Genomic DNA, 15,791 nt, shown 5'->3' on the forward strand with positions numbered 1-15,791 from the left:
GGAGGGAAGGGAGGTCGCCTGAGGTGCCAAGAGCCCACCTTGGGGAAGCACTCCGTCTTAGACCCAGGGCTCAGGGCACCTCTCTGAGGAAGGGTATTTGAACTGAGTCTTGGAATAACCAGAGAGGTGGGCCTGTGAGGACAAGGGAGCAGAGCCACAGGGCCCTGAGGCTGCAAGATCCCAAGTCCAGGGCCGTAGGGGGCAAGCAGGAGGTGGGGGCCAGGCGGGGTGCCCAGCAGAGCCCTGCAGGCCTTGGTGAGGGCTAGGCTTTGCACCAGCCCCGAGCTCCTGCCCTCTCCCCATTCAGGTCCCAGCTGGGCAGGTGTGGCTGATGCCCCAGTGGGGCCTGACTTGTCTCTCTGCAGACGGCGGCTTCCCACTGCTTACCGTCTATCTCTGGGTCTTCCTGTCACCCGCGTCCGTTCGTGAGGGCGAGTGCCAGTGGCCAGGCTGTGCCCGTGTGTACTTCTCCGTCATCAATGCCTCCTTCCCAGCTTGCGGCGCCCTCAAACCCCGGGAGCTCTGCTTCCCCGAGTCAGGCCTGTCCTTCCGCATCCGGGAGAACAGGCCCCCCGGCACCTTCCACCAGTTCCGCCTGCTGCCCGTGCAGTTCCTCTGCCCCAACGTCAGCGTGGCCTACAGGCTCCTGGGAGGTGAGTGCCAGCCGCATGGAGCCTTCCTCGATGCCTGCCGAGTGCCAGGCACAGCACTGTGGTTCCTCTACATGAGCTGTCCAAGTTGACTCTGCACCACCCCATCATCCATTCATTCAGAGGTCCGTGTGTATCTCATGTATGCAGGCCACAGGCCAGGCGTGGTTCTAGGGACCAAGGATGAAACTGAACAATTCAGGCCCAAATCCCGCCTGTCTGGACCTTCCACGCCCATAGCAGGTGGAGCCCACAAGGGTGCTAAGGACATTGGGTGGCCTCTGAAGAGACTAGTTGGAGGTAAAGCTGAGAGGGCATAGAGTGGTGGAGACCACTGTCCCAAGTCAGGTGGCTGGAGCAAGGTAAAGGAGGGTGCCCAGCAAGCAGGGCGAGCTCTTTTGAAAGTGCCAAGGGGGAATTGTAGCTGGAAGGGAGGGCAGAGGCTGCTGAGGGCAGAAAAATTCAAGGGAAGGGGCAGGACTTCCTGGGTAGGGGACTAGGGACCCATAGAAGGTACTTGCAGGGGTGGAGGGGAGGGTGTCATTGACAGGCTATAACTTCCCTTTAAAAGGTGTGTCGGGCTGATGTGTGAGAAATGATTTGGGGTGAGTGGTTTGGAGGAAGCAGGAAAACAATTAAGAGGCAGGAGAAATCCTTGAGTGAGAGGATGAGGACTGGGGTTGAGGGTGGAAGCCTTTAGGCCACAAGAAGCAGGAAGGCTCTGGGCATGTTTTTGCAGGAAGATCCAGCAAGATTTCCTGGGGAGTTGAATGTGGGGTGTTGAGAGATTCACGAGGGGACAAACCTTGGTTCCAGGATTCCACCTGAGCCACTGTAAGGACAGTGGACCTTGTCACAAGATGGTCCTAATATACAATGGCCCTGGGGAGGCCATATGGATATGGGGTAGGAGAAGGGCACTGGATTCGAGTGGAGATGAGATAAGGCAACTGAGCCGCCATGTGTGAGGTGCCATTAGACAGTTTAAAGGGGACACTTACTATGCTGGTCAGCTAGGAAATGAAGCCTGGATTCCCACCAGGTTGATGGCACCCACACATGGTCATAATGTTAGAGGAAATCTCAGTAGTGTAAGGAAAGTAGTCACTCACATTCCCAGCATCCTTTCATTTATCCTGCAACAGGGATGGATGTCTTTGTACAAAATTGTCCCCAAAGCTTATGCTTTAGTGTGGTGCCTTTTTCACTTAAAAGAAAAATAAAAGCTGTTTTTGTAACCATAATCAATAGAGGGAACGTGTAATTCACATGTAATATGTGGCTTTGATGTGATTTTTCCACCAAGTGGAGTTGACAACCCTCCTGAGGTTGGCTATGGGGTGGTCACTGTTCACCTTCAAGCCTTCAGCTTTTCCCCCTTTCTGGGTCGTTTCTGGAGGACCAATTCCGGGACAGGCTTGGGTTGAAGAGTATGTTGTTATTACTGGTCCTCCCCTCATCACGTTGCAGTGAGTCATTGAACTTTTGAATACACACAGCATCTCATCTTCTGCGGCTTGCCTGGTGGCTTTGGCTGATAGAGAATCCGCCTGCAGTGCAGGAGACCTGGGTTCGATCCCTGGGTTGGAAAGACCCCCCCCCTGGAGAGGGGAACGGCTACCCACTCCAATATTCTGGCCTGGAGAATTCCATGGACTGTATAGTCCATGGGGTCGCAAAGAGTCAGACACGACTGAGCAACTTTCACTTCACTTCATCTTCTGGTGAGGAAACTGAAGCACAAAGAGACAAGAACCATCAGCCTCAGGCCATGCAGCCTGCAGGTGTATAGGGCAGGGATCCAAACCAGACAGTCAGAAATATTTGTGTGTTAACATGAAATCACACCACATGTCCCCCATGTTGGTTTTCAAGTGGTGGAATTGTGGCTTTTTTCTCACATTCTCTAAAATGAGCATGTCTTGCTTCCATAGTTAAGGAAATTCCTAACAGTTTTTTGAAAACCAGCAAACGCTAGGAGCTGGATCTCTGGGCTGCAGCCTGACTGGTGCCAGCCCTCGCCACAGAGGAGGCAGGCAGGGTGTGTGAAGGGGTGTGCCTCTCCTAGGTGATCAGGTTGAGGACCTGAGGCAGACCTCCTGGTTCCCTCTCTTCCCTATCAGCACCGGTGCAGGCTGCAGGCACAGTGATGCTCAGAGCAGTGTCTTCACTGCAAACTGTGCTTGGAGGCTGTGCTCCACTGTGGAGCTAAACAGGGGTCGCAGCGCAGGGCCAGCATGCACCCCAGCTCTGTCTCCTCTCCTGTGGGCCCCTGAGGAAGGCAGCTCGCCCTCCCCGCAGCTCGGGGTCATCCCGGGGTTGCTGGTCTGCTTGGTGCTCAGGTGAGAGTCTGCCTTTCCGCTGCGATCCGGACAGCCTGGAGGTGAGCACGCGCTGGGCCCTGGACCGCGAGCAGCGGGAGAAGTATGAGCTGGTGGCCGCGTGCACGGTTCGCGTGGGCGCGCGCGAGGAGGAGGTGATGGTGCCCTTCCCCGTGACCGTGTACGACGAGGACGACTCTGCGCCCACCTTCCTCGGGGGCGTCGACAGCGCCAGCGCCGTGGTGGAGTTCAAGCGGAAGGAGGTGCCTATGCGTTTGTCTGGTGCTCGTCTAGTGTCTGTCGTCTCTCTGTTGGGCATCTGGGTCCCTCCATTCGTCATTTGTTCCTTGGTCTATTCAGCTGTCCATCTAGCCATCCAGTCATGTGGCTGACCACTCTAGTTATTCGTCTTTCATTTGTCCATCAGTCTGTCTGTCGGGGTTTTGTTGGTTTCCAGGACAGCTGAGGAGGAGAGAGGACCAGCCCCACTGGCACCGAGCTGATCCCTGCCCCGGGAGGAGGGTGAGGGGAGGGGCTGGGGTGCCGGTGGGGTTGGGGGTAGGGGTGCCCAGCCTCTGAGTCATCCGGCAGGGCTCACATCAGAGGGGCGCAACTGTGCTGCTGCACAGGCGGGGCGCGCTGCCCCAAGGAGACGGAGAGGACATCTGCAGGAGGGCGTTCCCTTCTTCGGGCTGTCGGCCCCTCAAGGGAGGGCCAGTGAGTTCAGGGAAGGTACCCCGGAGTGGAGGAAGACAGGCCAGTGGACCTGACAGGGATGTCCCTGCGCCGCCCCGCCCATCGGGTCCCGTCTTCCTCTGGCCCGCGCAGGCGGAGCGTGACTGCCACCTGCTGGGCCCTGGGCTCTCCTGCAGCCGGCAGGCTGGCGGGGGCAAGGGGAGGGTCGGAGTCGGATATGCAGTGGTTGCCTGCTTCTCTGGGCACCCCGGGAGCAGGTTTGGTGGATGGATGGGCAGGAGGAAAGCACATGGCGTAGGGAAATGTCTCATGAGCCTTGCAGGGCAACTCCATGGTGACACTGTGGAGCCTGGTCAGTAGTGAGAGCAGAAATGACCTGTGACTTTACTCAGAAAGCCCCTCATGACCCCCATCCAGCCTGGGGTACAGAAGAAGCTTTAGGAGAGACACTGGTGGACACTGTGCTTAGGTCCCAGCTCTGTCGTCTTTCACTCCATGACACTGAGCTAACTTATCCACTGTGCGGGGCCCAGCTTCCTCGAAGGAGTGTGGGGGTGACCACTCTGCACTGTGGGGACCTGAATGAGGTCTTCCACAGAGCACCAGGGCGTCTGTTCTAACCAATAATCATGGGAAGTCTGGAGATGCCATCGCACCTGTTGGAAAGGTGAGGTGCAGTGGCCCAGGAAGGGTGACAAGCATGCTGGCTGGGGGCCCCTTGCAGCTCGAATCCTGGTCAGTCTGACCCTGGAGCCAGCTCTGACCGCACACACGTGATCAACCTGTGGGGCACGTGCCCTCCTATGGGCTCTGGCTTTCGGGGCCCTGACTGGCCCCCGTATTCTTTGCAGGGCACAGTGGTAGCCACGTTACGTGTCTTCGATGCAGACGTGGTGCCAGCCTCCGGGGAGCTCCTGAGACGGTACACGAACACGCTGCTCTCTGGGGACCCCAAGGCCCTCCGGACCTTCCGAGTGGAGCACGCACCCAATGAGACCTTGGCCCAGGCCAACGGCAGCTTTGTGAGGGCAACCGTGCATGACTACAGTAAGAGGGGAGCAGTGTGGCCTGACACGGCCCCCTGGGGAACTGGCAGCCCACTCTCCGTGGGCAGGGCAGCACCCTGCACACGTAAACACCTATCCTGGCCCTCTCAGCCCAGGTGGCCATCCCTTCCAACCCTCTTCCCAGCCTTTGTCTCTGCTGGGCTCACCTTGGCCACCTTGGTGGGTGTTTACAGGCCGTCCTTTCTCCCTGAACTGTCCCAAGCCCGAGGCCGACCGTGGCAGGACCCAACCACACTACCCTGTGCTGACCACACCAGGGCTCACTGCAACACCTATCTCCCTCTGGCCCCTGGCACCAGCTGTGCCACCTCCTAGGTGCACAAGTGCTCAGGGATCCTTGACCCCCCACCAGCAACTCTCTGCTAACAGGAATTGATGTCCAGTAGCAGCTCTGTGCCCTCAAATTGGAGGGTTCTGGGATGACTATCCCGTCTGGCTTCTGAAACGTGCCCACCCTCAGGCCTAAGCACCATGTGCCCCCAGGGCTCACCTGCAGGATGGGGTGTCCTCATCAGTTGCCAAACCCCGCCTCCCTCGCCTGCCCTCCTGCCTGTGTTTTGTAGGATCACCTTGCAAATATGCCCCTTGTGCTTGGATCCTTGTTTGGGGGCCTGCTTCTGGGGAACCCAGGACCACTGGTGCCTGTACCCCTTTCTGCCTGGCCTGATCCTGTTTCCCGTCTTCTCCTTCCTCACCAAGCCTCTGATGACCTCTGTTCTGTGCGAGGGAAAATGTCATCCTTGCCCCTGCACACTCACTCTATGCCATGTGCTCCCAGAGATCCTCGCCTCCTTTGTGCTCCACTAAATGGGGATCTTAGCCTTGGCACATGGTGACTGCTCAGGAGTGGGAAGCTCCCGGGTGCTTGAGGCCTGTGGAATCTGAGGGTCCACAGGAGGCTGGTGCTGTTGCAACAAGTGCTCAGGGGCCAGGACAGTCTTCCTAGGATCTTGAAGGTGGTGATGGTGGTGGTGGTGGTGGGTCTTTACCTGTGTGTGCTTGCCCCCGACACGCATCTTCCTTATACACAGGTGCACACACACACACACCTCGCTGAGGTTACCTCCCAGCTGAGGAGGGTCTTCTGGGCTCAGCTCAGCACAGTGACTCATGTTTAAAATAGTTCAACCTTAGTGCCTCCTGCCAGGTCTGTTGTCTGTGTACCATGTGGGTAGAAGTACCTGTTGACACACATATGCCCATGTGTCCAGGGAATGCTTTGCAGGGGAGATGTGCAGCAGCGTGGGGCAGTGGTCTCCACCCTCGGCAGGGCCCCTGCCCATCATCACATGTCTCCACCCGCAGAGCTGGTTCTCAACCGGAGCCTCCCCATCTCGGAGAGCTGGGCTGTGCAGCTGGCCGTGCTGGTCAACGACTCAGACTTCCAGGGCCCAGGGGAGGGTGTCGTCCTCCTCCACTTCAACGTGTCCGTGCTGCCCGTCAGCCTGCGCCTGCCCAGCGCCTACTCCTTCTCCGTGAGCAGGCGGGCCCACCGCTTCGCCCAGGTGAGCCCCTGGCCTCTTGCCAACCTGGGGAGGGGAATGGAGGAGCAGGGACCCCCAGGATGGGGGTCACATGGGGGACATATGTGGACACCCCCTCCCTGAGTACAAAGAGTGTCCCTGGGGAGCAACAGGCACAGAGCCAGGGAGGCTAAGGCTGTGGGAGAATGGAGCAGTCGTGAGAGGGGCTGGGGGGCTTTGTGGGCCCCTCTTTGGCCTCTCCCTTCTCAGCATTTTTACATTTTTTACTAATGAAAGAGCAGTGCCAGGTAAATCTGTGCCAACTTGAAAAGATGTTCCTGAGGGTGAATGAAGTGGGAAAAAGTACTTTGCAGAAGTATTGGTCTCAGGTGGCTCCATATGTTCAAAACCAAGTCTTCGTTGCCGGAAATTTCCAAGTGTGCAAACACAGGCCTTAGTGGAGACCTCTGCAGGGAAAGCGGAAAAGGCAATGGCACCCCACTCCAGTACTCTTGCCTGGAAAATCCCATGGATGGAGGAGCCTGGTGGGCTGCAGTCCATGGGGTCGATAGAGTCGGACACAACTGAGCGACTTCACTTTCACTTTTCACTTTCATGCACTGGAGAAGGAAATGGCAACCCACTCCAGTGTTCTTGCCTGGAGAATCACAGGGACGGGGAGCCTGGTGGGCTGCCGTCTATGGGGTCGCACAGAGTCGGACATGACTGAAGCGACTTAGCAGCAGCATCAGGGAAAGACAGGGAGTGCTTCTACTTTCTTCTTTCCTGCAAGTCTGCTTGCTAGAGCTTATTTTGCATTTGTCATCAGAAAATAGTGATTAATAGTAGGGGGAAAAAAGGAAAAGTAGTAAGAATTCGTCAGAAGGGTATAAGGGATAGACAGGAGCAATCTCGTTTCCTCATATCAGCCAGTGTTTAACGTTTTGGTGCAGTTCTGTCTAGAATGTTTCTCTGAAGCACTTTTTAAAGTTTACTTGCAGTTACGGGAAGCATATGACTTAACATACTGCATTCTCCTAATCGCATAGCTGTGGCCATGTCTCCTTTAGAATGTCCCATTTAGGGTCATCTCCTACATAGGACAGCGGCTCTGCCAGTTTCTGTGGGTGGTTCCCATGCCCTCTCCGCTCCTGGCAGTCACTCAGGACCCAGCACAAGAAGAGTCCCACTCTTGGGCACAGCCAGACTCCCCACTTGCCACTCCTGCCAGGCCTTTCCTGGAGGTAGAGGGCAAGGGTGGTGAGAGGTGATGAAGCAGAGGAGCCTGAGGGGTGTCCAGGGGGGCTGAGGTGGGCACAGGCATTGCCAGGCAGAGCCAGGCAGTGGGGAGGGTGATGAGGGCTGAGTGGGAGTGGCGTCTGGGAGGGCAGGCCCTGCCAACCTCTGCGATGCCCCCCAGCCCTGCCCACTAAGTCTTTCCCTGAGCCTGGACTCAGGAGGGTGCAGGGACCTGAGTCCCATCCCGGCCTTACACACACTGCAGTCTCTCACCAGCCTCCCCCCCCCCCCGCTTAGTATTCATGATTATAAATTGAAGGTGGTGACTTCAGGCAATCTTGAGGATCACAGGAGAAAGTGGAAGTGAAGCTGCTGTGTACAAGGAAGTGCTCGGAGCCCAGGAGGTGGTTTTGTTGTCGTATCAGGAGTGGGCTTGGTGGAGCCTGGCTCTGCCCTGGGCCTGAGCAAGGGCCTGTGGCTGCAGGCAGGGGGCCCTGTGCCTGCCTCCAGTCCCCCAGCCCTCAGCCCTGACTAGTCAGAGCTTCTGATCTCAAGCCCCAGCAACCCTAACTCCAACTTGGGTGGTGAGGGAGGGAAAAGGAGAGTTCCAGGCCCCAGTGACCACTGCGGCCATGAGGCATCCCTAGAGAAGTATCCTTTCTCTCCCAGGGGTTCCGGCCCAAGTCTTAGGAGGCTGTGGGTCCTGGGTGGGACAGTAACCCTGCTGTGTGAACTGTGGCCCAAGTGCCGTGCTCTGACTGACCAGGCAGGTGACCCGGACAGGACCCTCAGGATGGACCCTAGTGGTCCCCAGAGCACGACGGGCCTGCCCAGAGGAGAGGGAGGTGTGTGGGAGGCATCCAGGCTGCCTTTGTGCTCGAATGAGGAAGCAAGTGGGGGGTGAGCCGGGCAAGCCGGCAAGCGCCTCCCTGGAGGGCCAGTCCCTAAACCAAAGCCCGGAACCCTGTGTTCTTTCCACCTCCGCCTCCCAGGAACAGGAGTGAAGGGTGGTGTCATGGCCTGGGCAGGGCCAGGCCAGGCAGGCAGATGGGTCTAAAGACTCCAGGGGCCTGGAGGATGGGGAGATTGGGGGCTGCCATCTCTGGGCTGAGTGGGAAACTGTCCTGGGACTCAAGCTGGCACGGAGCCCCTCCAGCCACTGTCCCAGGTGGTCCAGCCACCCGGCTAAGGGTTCCCTGATCCCATGCCTAGATCGGGAAAGTCTGCGTGGAAAACTGCCAGGAGTTCAGCGGCATCCAAGTGCAGTACAGGCTGCAGCCCTCCAGCGCCAACTGCAGCGCCCTGGGGATGGTCACCTCGGCTGAGGACACCTCGGGGACCCTGTTCGTGAATGACATGGAGGCCCTGCAGCGGCCCGAGTGTGCCCAGCTCCAGTACACGGTGGTGGCCGCCGAGAAACCAACCCGCCAGCAAGCCCAGGCCCCGCTGCTCGTTAGCGTGGAAGGGATATGTGAGTGCCCGGGCTGCGGGAAGGGTCGGGGTGGACGGGGTGTGGCAGAGCCTCGGGCTGTCCCTGTAGAAGGGTGCGGTCCTGTACCCCGTCACTGACTGGTGGGCTTCCTTGAGCCTTCTTCTCTGTAAGATGAGAAAACAGCGCCCAGCTGCGCTGGGAGGATGACGGGGGAAGGTGTGACACAGTTTAGTTCAGAGTGACAGCGTTGTGGGTGGCCCCTGCTGCCCATCGCGTCTGTCAGCAGGTCCTACCTGTGCACTCGTTTTAGGGCTGCCAGGTACGATATAGGATTCGGGTGGAGTGTGAATTTCAGGTAAATAACAAGCAATTTTTGTGGTGTAAGTACGTCTCATGTAGCCTTTGCAGTGTGTTAGAAGACAAACTCCCCTATGTCCCTGTGATGTTAGGGCCGTGTTTACGCAAAGCAGGTATTCACTGTTCTCTGAAGTTCAAGTTTAACCGGGTGTCCTGTGTGTCCCTGGCTGAGTCTGGCCACCTCCCATCCCCACTCCATACTCAGCCCCCTAGCTGCCCCGCTGTGTGACTGCAATGCCACCCCTCCCCCAGCAGCCCCCTCACTACCCCGCGGCCCCAGAGTTTAGTGACTGCCTCCCCTCTGGGCTCAACTCGTGGGGACAGCTCAGCCAGTGCTGCCTGCACCCATGGGTGACCTGTGACTGCTTTCTGCCACCCCTAGACGTGCCTGAGGAGCCTGGCTGCCCCCTGTCCTGCGCGGTCAGCAAGAGGCGGCCCGAATGTGAGGAATGCGGCGGCCTGGGCTCTCTAACGGGCAGGTGCGAGTGGAGACAGGGAGACGGCAAAGGTAGGCCCTGGGCAGAGCCAGGCAGTGGGGAGCGTGATGAGGGCTGAGTGGGAGTGGGGTCTGTGCGTGCGGGCCCTGCCAGCCTCTGCGACACCTCCCACCCCTGCCCATCGAGTTTTCCTCTGTGCTCGGTCCCTGCCGTGGCTCCTGATGCCAGGAGACGATGGTCACGAGCAGGGAACTTTCCAACTGTTTATCACCGATGGGATCACAGGCGCCTGAGCCTGAACTCGCTCTAGACTTGACAAGGTTGGGGCCAAAGTTGAGATGTGTTTGTTTTCTTTTTACTTTATTCTAAAATTCTGAATTTCCGTATTGGTGCCCAAACCAGATAGTAATTAACATGTGTATATTCATTTCTCTACCCATGTACACATAGATACACATGCAGTTGTGAACGTGAAAGTTTAAAGTGTTAGTCGCTTACTCGTGTCTGACTCTTTGCGACTCCGTGGACTACAGCCCGCCAGGCTCCTCTGTCCATGGAATTTTCTGACAAGAATGCTGGAGTGGTAGCCAGTTCCTTCTCCAGGGATCGTCCCAAGCCAGACAGAGATTGAACCCAGGTCTCCAGCATTGCAGGCAGACTCTTTACTATCTGAGCCACTGTATTCACCCAATGCCTTCTTTTCTTGAACTTTTTATGTTATTTTGGAGCATAGTTGATGAACAGTGTTGTGTTAGTTTCCAGTCTACAGCACAGTGATTCAGTTATACATACACATGTATATATTCTTTTTCAAATTTTTTTTCCATTGAGGCTTTTTTTAGAATATTGAGCAGAGTTCCATGTGCCATACAGTAGGTTCTTTTTGGTTATTTTAAATATAGCATGTGTACATGTATATCCCAAACTCCCTGACTATCCCTTCTCCCCACTCTTCCCCCCATTCACCCAATGCTTTTAGACACATAGTTCACAGACCCTTTTTGAAGATCTCTTGGTAATATTACTGTGCACCCAAGAAGTGGAGGAATTAAGGTAGGCTACACTGTTGACACGTCATTTGTAGTTGGCTTTACTTCATGAAAACACAAACCTTAAAATAATTCAAAATATCCAAAATGGTCTTCAAAGAGGCTCTACCCGGGAGGTCCCAGCCCAGGGGACGTGGACCCAAATAGGAGGGACCTGAGCAGGCTTGGGTGTGGACAGTGGCTGGCTGCCAGCTGGGTCCGCCAATCAGAGGGTTCCACCCACAGTGCAGCCTGGGGAGGGTCCCAGCCTCGTTTGGTCTCCCTGGCACAGCTCTGGGACTGCCTGGCTCCTCCGGCCCTCACCATCCTGGCTGCCCTGCACCTCAGGCATGCCCCGCTGGTGGGGCTCTGGGTGTGGTTCTTCTTTGCTCAGATCTCAGTTTGCTCTTCCTTGTAGGGGATGGGGTGGGGTACAGGGTTGACCTGGAAGGCCCTGGGGTGCGACCCTCCTGGCTCTGCAGTCCGAACAGGGCAGCTGCTCCCTTGTGGTCATACCTGCCTGCTCTGTGTTGTAGGGATCACCAGGAACTTCTCCACCTGCTCCCCCAGCATCAGGACCTGCCCCGATGGCCACTGTGACGCCGTGGAGAGCAGAGACCCCAACATCTGCCCCCAGGACTGCCTCCGTAAGCAACCTGAGGAGTCTGCACCGTGAGCCTGAGCGAGCAGGAGCCTGGATGGGTGGGGAGTAACGACTCTCACCTGCACTTCGGCCAGACCAGCCGAGTTCCTGGGTTTTGAGTGCAGAACCCTTTCCTAACATTTTGTTTGAATAAAGGCGCTCCTCCCCCAAAACTAGAGCTTGCCGGCTTGACCCACATTCTCCAGCGTTTCCCTGGCCAACTCCTGTCCATGACTCCCTGTCCCTTGTTTTGCTGACTCCCAGCTGCCCCCACTACCCCTTTTCTGCTTCTGAAAAGTAACCAAGTGTGGACCTTGGCCAGGGCCCAGGGCAGCCTGCAGGTTCCTCCTCTCGCCCAATGTGGCCAGGGAGCTGGTTTGGAGGTCCATCATGCTGCGACTGGGGCTTCCCAGATGGCACTAGTGGTAAAGAAACCCACCTGCCAATGCAGGAGATGCGCGGGTTTGATCCCTGGATCGCTAAGATCCCCTGAAGAAGGGCCTGGTGACCCACTCCAGTATTTCTGCCTGGAGAATCTCATGGACAGAGGAGCTTGGTGGGCTACAGTCCATAGTGTTGCAAAGAGTTGACATGACTGAAGCAACTTAGCACACACGCATGCATGCTGAGGCTCCTGCCCAGGGTGACCCAGACTTCTGAGCTCACTGTGCTCCCTGGGCCTGAGAGTGCTGACATCAGGTGGGGAGGGGCCTCTCATGACCCTGTCTGGTGGTCCTGGCTGGCCAGGTCCCCCTGGAGGCTGAGAGTGGGCTGCTGAGTGGGTGATGTCTGTCCTCAGGGGGCGGCAGCATCATTGGTGGGCACGAGCCTGGGGAGCGCCGGGGGATTAAAGCTGGCTTCGGTATCTGCAACTGCTTCCCTGAGGAGAAGAAGTGCTTCTGCGAGCCAGAGGACAGCCAGGGTGCGTTGGGGGAGGCGGGGGGCACAGCTGGCTGGGATCCTCATGCCTCCCTGAGCCTCCAGGGAGCGAGGGAGAAGATTGCAGGAAGGAAGAGATACCTAGGAGAACTTCTCCTTCCCTGGGGTCTTGGTTCCCCCATGTGTGCAGACAAGGAGCTGGCTCAGGGCTACTAAGACCGCCTTGTGGCTTGAAGTTCCTTTTTTTTTTTTTTCGCAAGGCTTGTGGGATCTTAGTTCCCCAACCAAGGATTGAATCTTGGCCACGGCAGTGAAAGCTCCCTGTGCTAACCGCTGGACCACCAAAGAATTCCCTGGCCTCAAGTTCTATAATAAAGATTGGACTGAAAAATTAGTTCTTCCACCAAATAACTCAGCATCTCCTCAGACTGTCCCTGTGTAGAGCCTTTTCTGGGCCTGTGGCATTGGCCAGCTGGGTCCCCCCTCCCAGCAGCTTCCAGGTGCTTCTTCTAGAACAGGGGGGCCCCACTGAACACATGGGGAGCTTTTCTGGCATTTGAGTGGTCATTGCACAGCCCAGATCCTGGGCTACTTGTCTTTCCTCTCCACTATATATCGAACATAAAGAAAATACAGACGATATTAGGAGCGCAGGAGAAGAGCTTCTCCTCCCACCCTCAAAGCCCCTGGGCCTCTGGCTTCAGTGCAGCATTCCAGGGTCGGGGGTGGTGGGGTGCAGGGGTGCACAACCTCTGGTGTGTGACCTCAGGCAGGCTGCTTATGAGTGCTCATTCCTTCCAGAAAAGGGCAATAACAGTCTCCTGTAGCAGAAACATACGAACAGTACCTGCCATGGGTCCGGAGGGTTGGCGGGCAGCTCACAGTCAGTCACAGCAGCCACTTCCTGGCTGTCCCAGGCGTGGCTCTGTTGGGAGCTGGGGGCCCCTCTCCCGGGGTGTCTTCTCTCACGGCCCCACCTGCCCGCAGACTCCCTGTGTGACGAGCTCTGCCGCACAGTGATCGCGGCGGCCGTGCTCTTCTCCTTCATCGTGTCTGTGCTCCTGTCCACCTTCTGCATCCACCGCTACCACAAGAACGCCCACAAGCCGCCCATTGCCTCGGCCGAGATGACCTTCCGCCGGCCCGCCCAAGCCTTCCCGGTCAGCTACTCCTCGTCTGGCGCCCGCCGGCCCTCTCTGGACTCCATGGAGAACCAGGTCTCGGTGGACACCTTCAAGATCCCGGTGAGGTTCTCCAGGTGGCAGCAGGGCCAGGGAGGCAGCCCTTCCAGGGAGCCCTGTGGGTATCCTCTGGTCCAGGGCAGCTGGGGAAGGGATGGTGGGGACAGAGGGTGCAGGGACCCCGGGGCTATTGCACCCTTGCCCGCTGGGAGGACCCTGTGAGCTTCCAGCCGTCCTCTACCTCCACCGTGCTGCCTTTCAGGGAGGGCAGAAGGCAGGGGTGGGGCAGAGAGTGTGAAGCAGGGTGGAGAAGGATGGGTGCTGATTTAAATGAGTGAGATCTGGGCCGTTAGGCTCCAAGAAAAGGGCAGGCCACTCTGTACCTGCCTGAGATCGCTCCTGCGGAGGCCCCAAGTGCTAGAGGACGAAGTCTGGGGGGAGGCCCTGAGAAGGAGTGTGAGTTTTATTATCAGAGGGTAGGACCGCCCTAGGGCTGGAGGCCACTGTTCTGCCTTCATTTCCACAGGTTACTCTGCTGGGGAGCCTGTTGGGTAGGAGCCCCGTGATGAAACACTGTCCCCACCCAGGCGAGAGAGACTGGCAGGTGGGGGGCTTGGCCATGGTGGCAGCAGCCGGGAGGGGAGTCTGTCTGTGGCTTGGAGAGTGGGGGCGCTGAGAGGCCTCTCAGGCATCTGCGGGGGAGCTTGGCCCTAGGACTCAGTGACTGGCCTGCCAAGCGGGGAGAGTCAGCCCAAGCCTCCTCCTCCAGGGCATGGTCTGGGCCTGCAGTCAGTGCAGGAGCCTCAGACACCACCTCCTGCCCGACCAGGCCGCTCCTCTGCCTGTCTGCCCTCCAGTGTGCTTGCTGAGGAGACTGAAATGCTACGGGGACTGGGGGCTGCTGAGTGATTGGAACCGGCAAAGTCAGGAGGGAGGTCCCTGTGGCCACCACATCTGGGGATGGCCCTCGTGGCCCAGGGACGAGCCATTTGATTCCCTTATATGCCCTGGCGGTTTGTGCTGAGATGCACAATGAGAGCAGTTCTTCTATCGGGGGGCCACGGACCATTTTCGGCTTCCAGCCCAGACTGCAGAGAAGCCAGAGCTGGGCCTGAGGCCCAGGGGCCACACTGACCAGCTCTGAGGTCTTAGACACATTATTCGACCCTTTGGCCTTAGTTGTGTTTTACATAAAGTGGGGAGGACACTTTGGGTTTTTAGCACTTTTAAAGAGAGACAGAGACCTCTTAGCCCAGTCTCTGCGTGCAGTCAGCCGTTGTCCAGTGCAGTGTGGACACCAGGGCAGTGGTGGCTGTGTTGTCACCTTTGAGCCTGACTATGGGTTCTTGGTGGGGGAGGAAATGGGAACCCACTCCAGTATTCTTGCCTGGAGAATCTCATGGACAGAGGAGCCTCGTGGGCTACAGTCCCTGGGAGTCAGACACGACTGACTCTTTTGCAACTTAAAGAACAAACAAAATGGGTTCTTGGGGAAGCTGAGACACCAGGACGCCTGGGGAGCTGGCTGGAAGGCGCCCCTGGCCGTGGTGCTGAGAGGAGGCTGCCTCTGCTCCCAGACGTAAGAACACAGGGCTCTGGTCTCTGGGGGGCAGTGGGTCCCCAGTGGTGGTGTGTCTGTGGGTTAGGCGAGCCTGGCAGGCACATCATAAGCAGCCCCTGGAGCCACGCCCACACCCAGCTGCAGCGAGACTTGGGGACCTGGGCACCCAGTGCTGACAGGAGGGCAGGTTCCAGACAGGCTTCAGCATCCCCAGAGTTCAGGTCTTCGAGCCAGCCTTGGGGTCTGGGAAGGCCCCACCCCAGAGGGGTCTTCAGTGGGCGTGGCATGTTGGGAAGGCTGGTGTGTGCAAGTTCTGGGCAGTGGCTGGGCTGTGGGGGGAGCAGACTCTTCCACATGTTGGCAGGGAGGGGTGGGGGGGTTTCTGAGGGGCACAGTGGTAACTTTCTAGAGGCTGCCACACCAGAAAGGTGTCCTTGACACTCCCACCTGTAGCTGGGAGTCCAGGGCTGGTAGGCATCTGGGGCCACAGGTGCCGCTCGAGTTCTCTTTGAAGTCCTGGAGCCCGGGCCGCTGTCAATGCCTGATGTCCAAAGCAGAGGAGGCGCCATGAGGCTTGGGCCTGACTCCTGGGGAAGAGGCTGTGCTCCCCTGTGAGCACTGGGTGCTGAGTAAACCCTGAGTCCCTCACTGGAGATACCAGGCCCTGGGCCTGGAGTGGCCCAGGGCATCTACAGTAGATGGAGGCCAGTGAGGGTATGAGCATACGGAGTCCAGCCGGTCTGTGGCAACACCTGCCTTCCTGTCGGGGGGACGCATCTTGTCATGGCACCTCAGGGCTTGACTGTGGGGTCTTGCCCTTGGACATGGTGACTGTCA

The 15,791-nt window shown here is 57.7% G+C and overlaps 1 protein-coding gene across 2 annotated transcripts in view; it reads left to right on the top strand.

Moving 5' to 3' along the window:
• The window catches only part of RET (ret proto-oncogene), a 53,935-nt gene that overhangs the window by 25,920 nt on the left and 12,224 nt on the right, over positions 1–15,791 (top strand). For both annotated transcript variants that reach the window (XM_061404981.1, XM_061404980.1), the window contains exons 3-11: positions 366–653; positions 2,993–3,234; positions 4,519–4,714; positions 6,040–6,239; positions 8,649–8,907; positions 9,608–9,733; positions 11,227–11,337; positions 12,133–12,255; positions 13,200–13,456. In XM_061404981.1, the coding sequence (XP_061260965.1) occupies positions 366–653; positions 2,993–3,234; positions 4,519–4,714; positions 6,040–6,239; positions 8,649–8,907; positions 9,608–9,733; positions 11,227–11,337; positions 12,133–12,255; positions 13,200–13,456 (1,802 nt within the window). The remainder of the gene's footprint in view (positions 1–365; positions 654–2,992; positions 3,235–4,518; positions 4,715–6,039; positions 6,240–8,648; positions 8,908–9,607; positions 9,734–11,226; positions 11,338–12,132; positions 12,256–13,199; positions 13,457–15,791) is intronic.

Source organism: Bos javanicus, chromosome 28, assembly GCF_032452875.1.
Source record: "Bos javanicus breed banteng chromosome 28, ARS-OSU_banteng_1.0, whole genome shotgun sequence".
Lineage (NCBI taxonomy): Eukaryota > Metazoa > Chordata > Mammalia > Artiodactyla > Bovidae > Bos > Bos javanicus.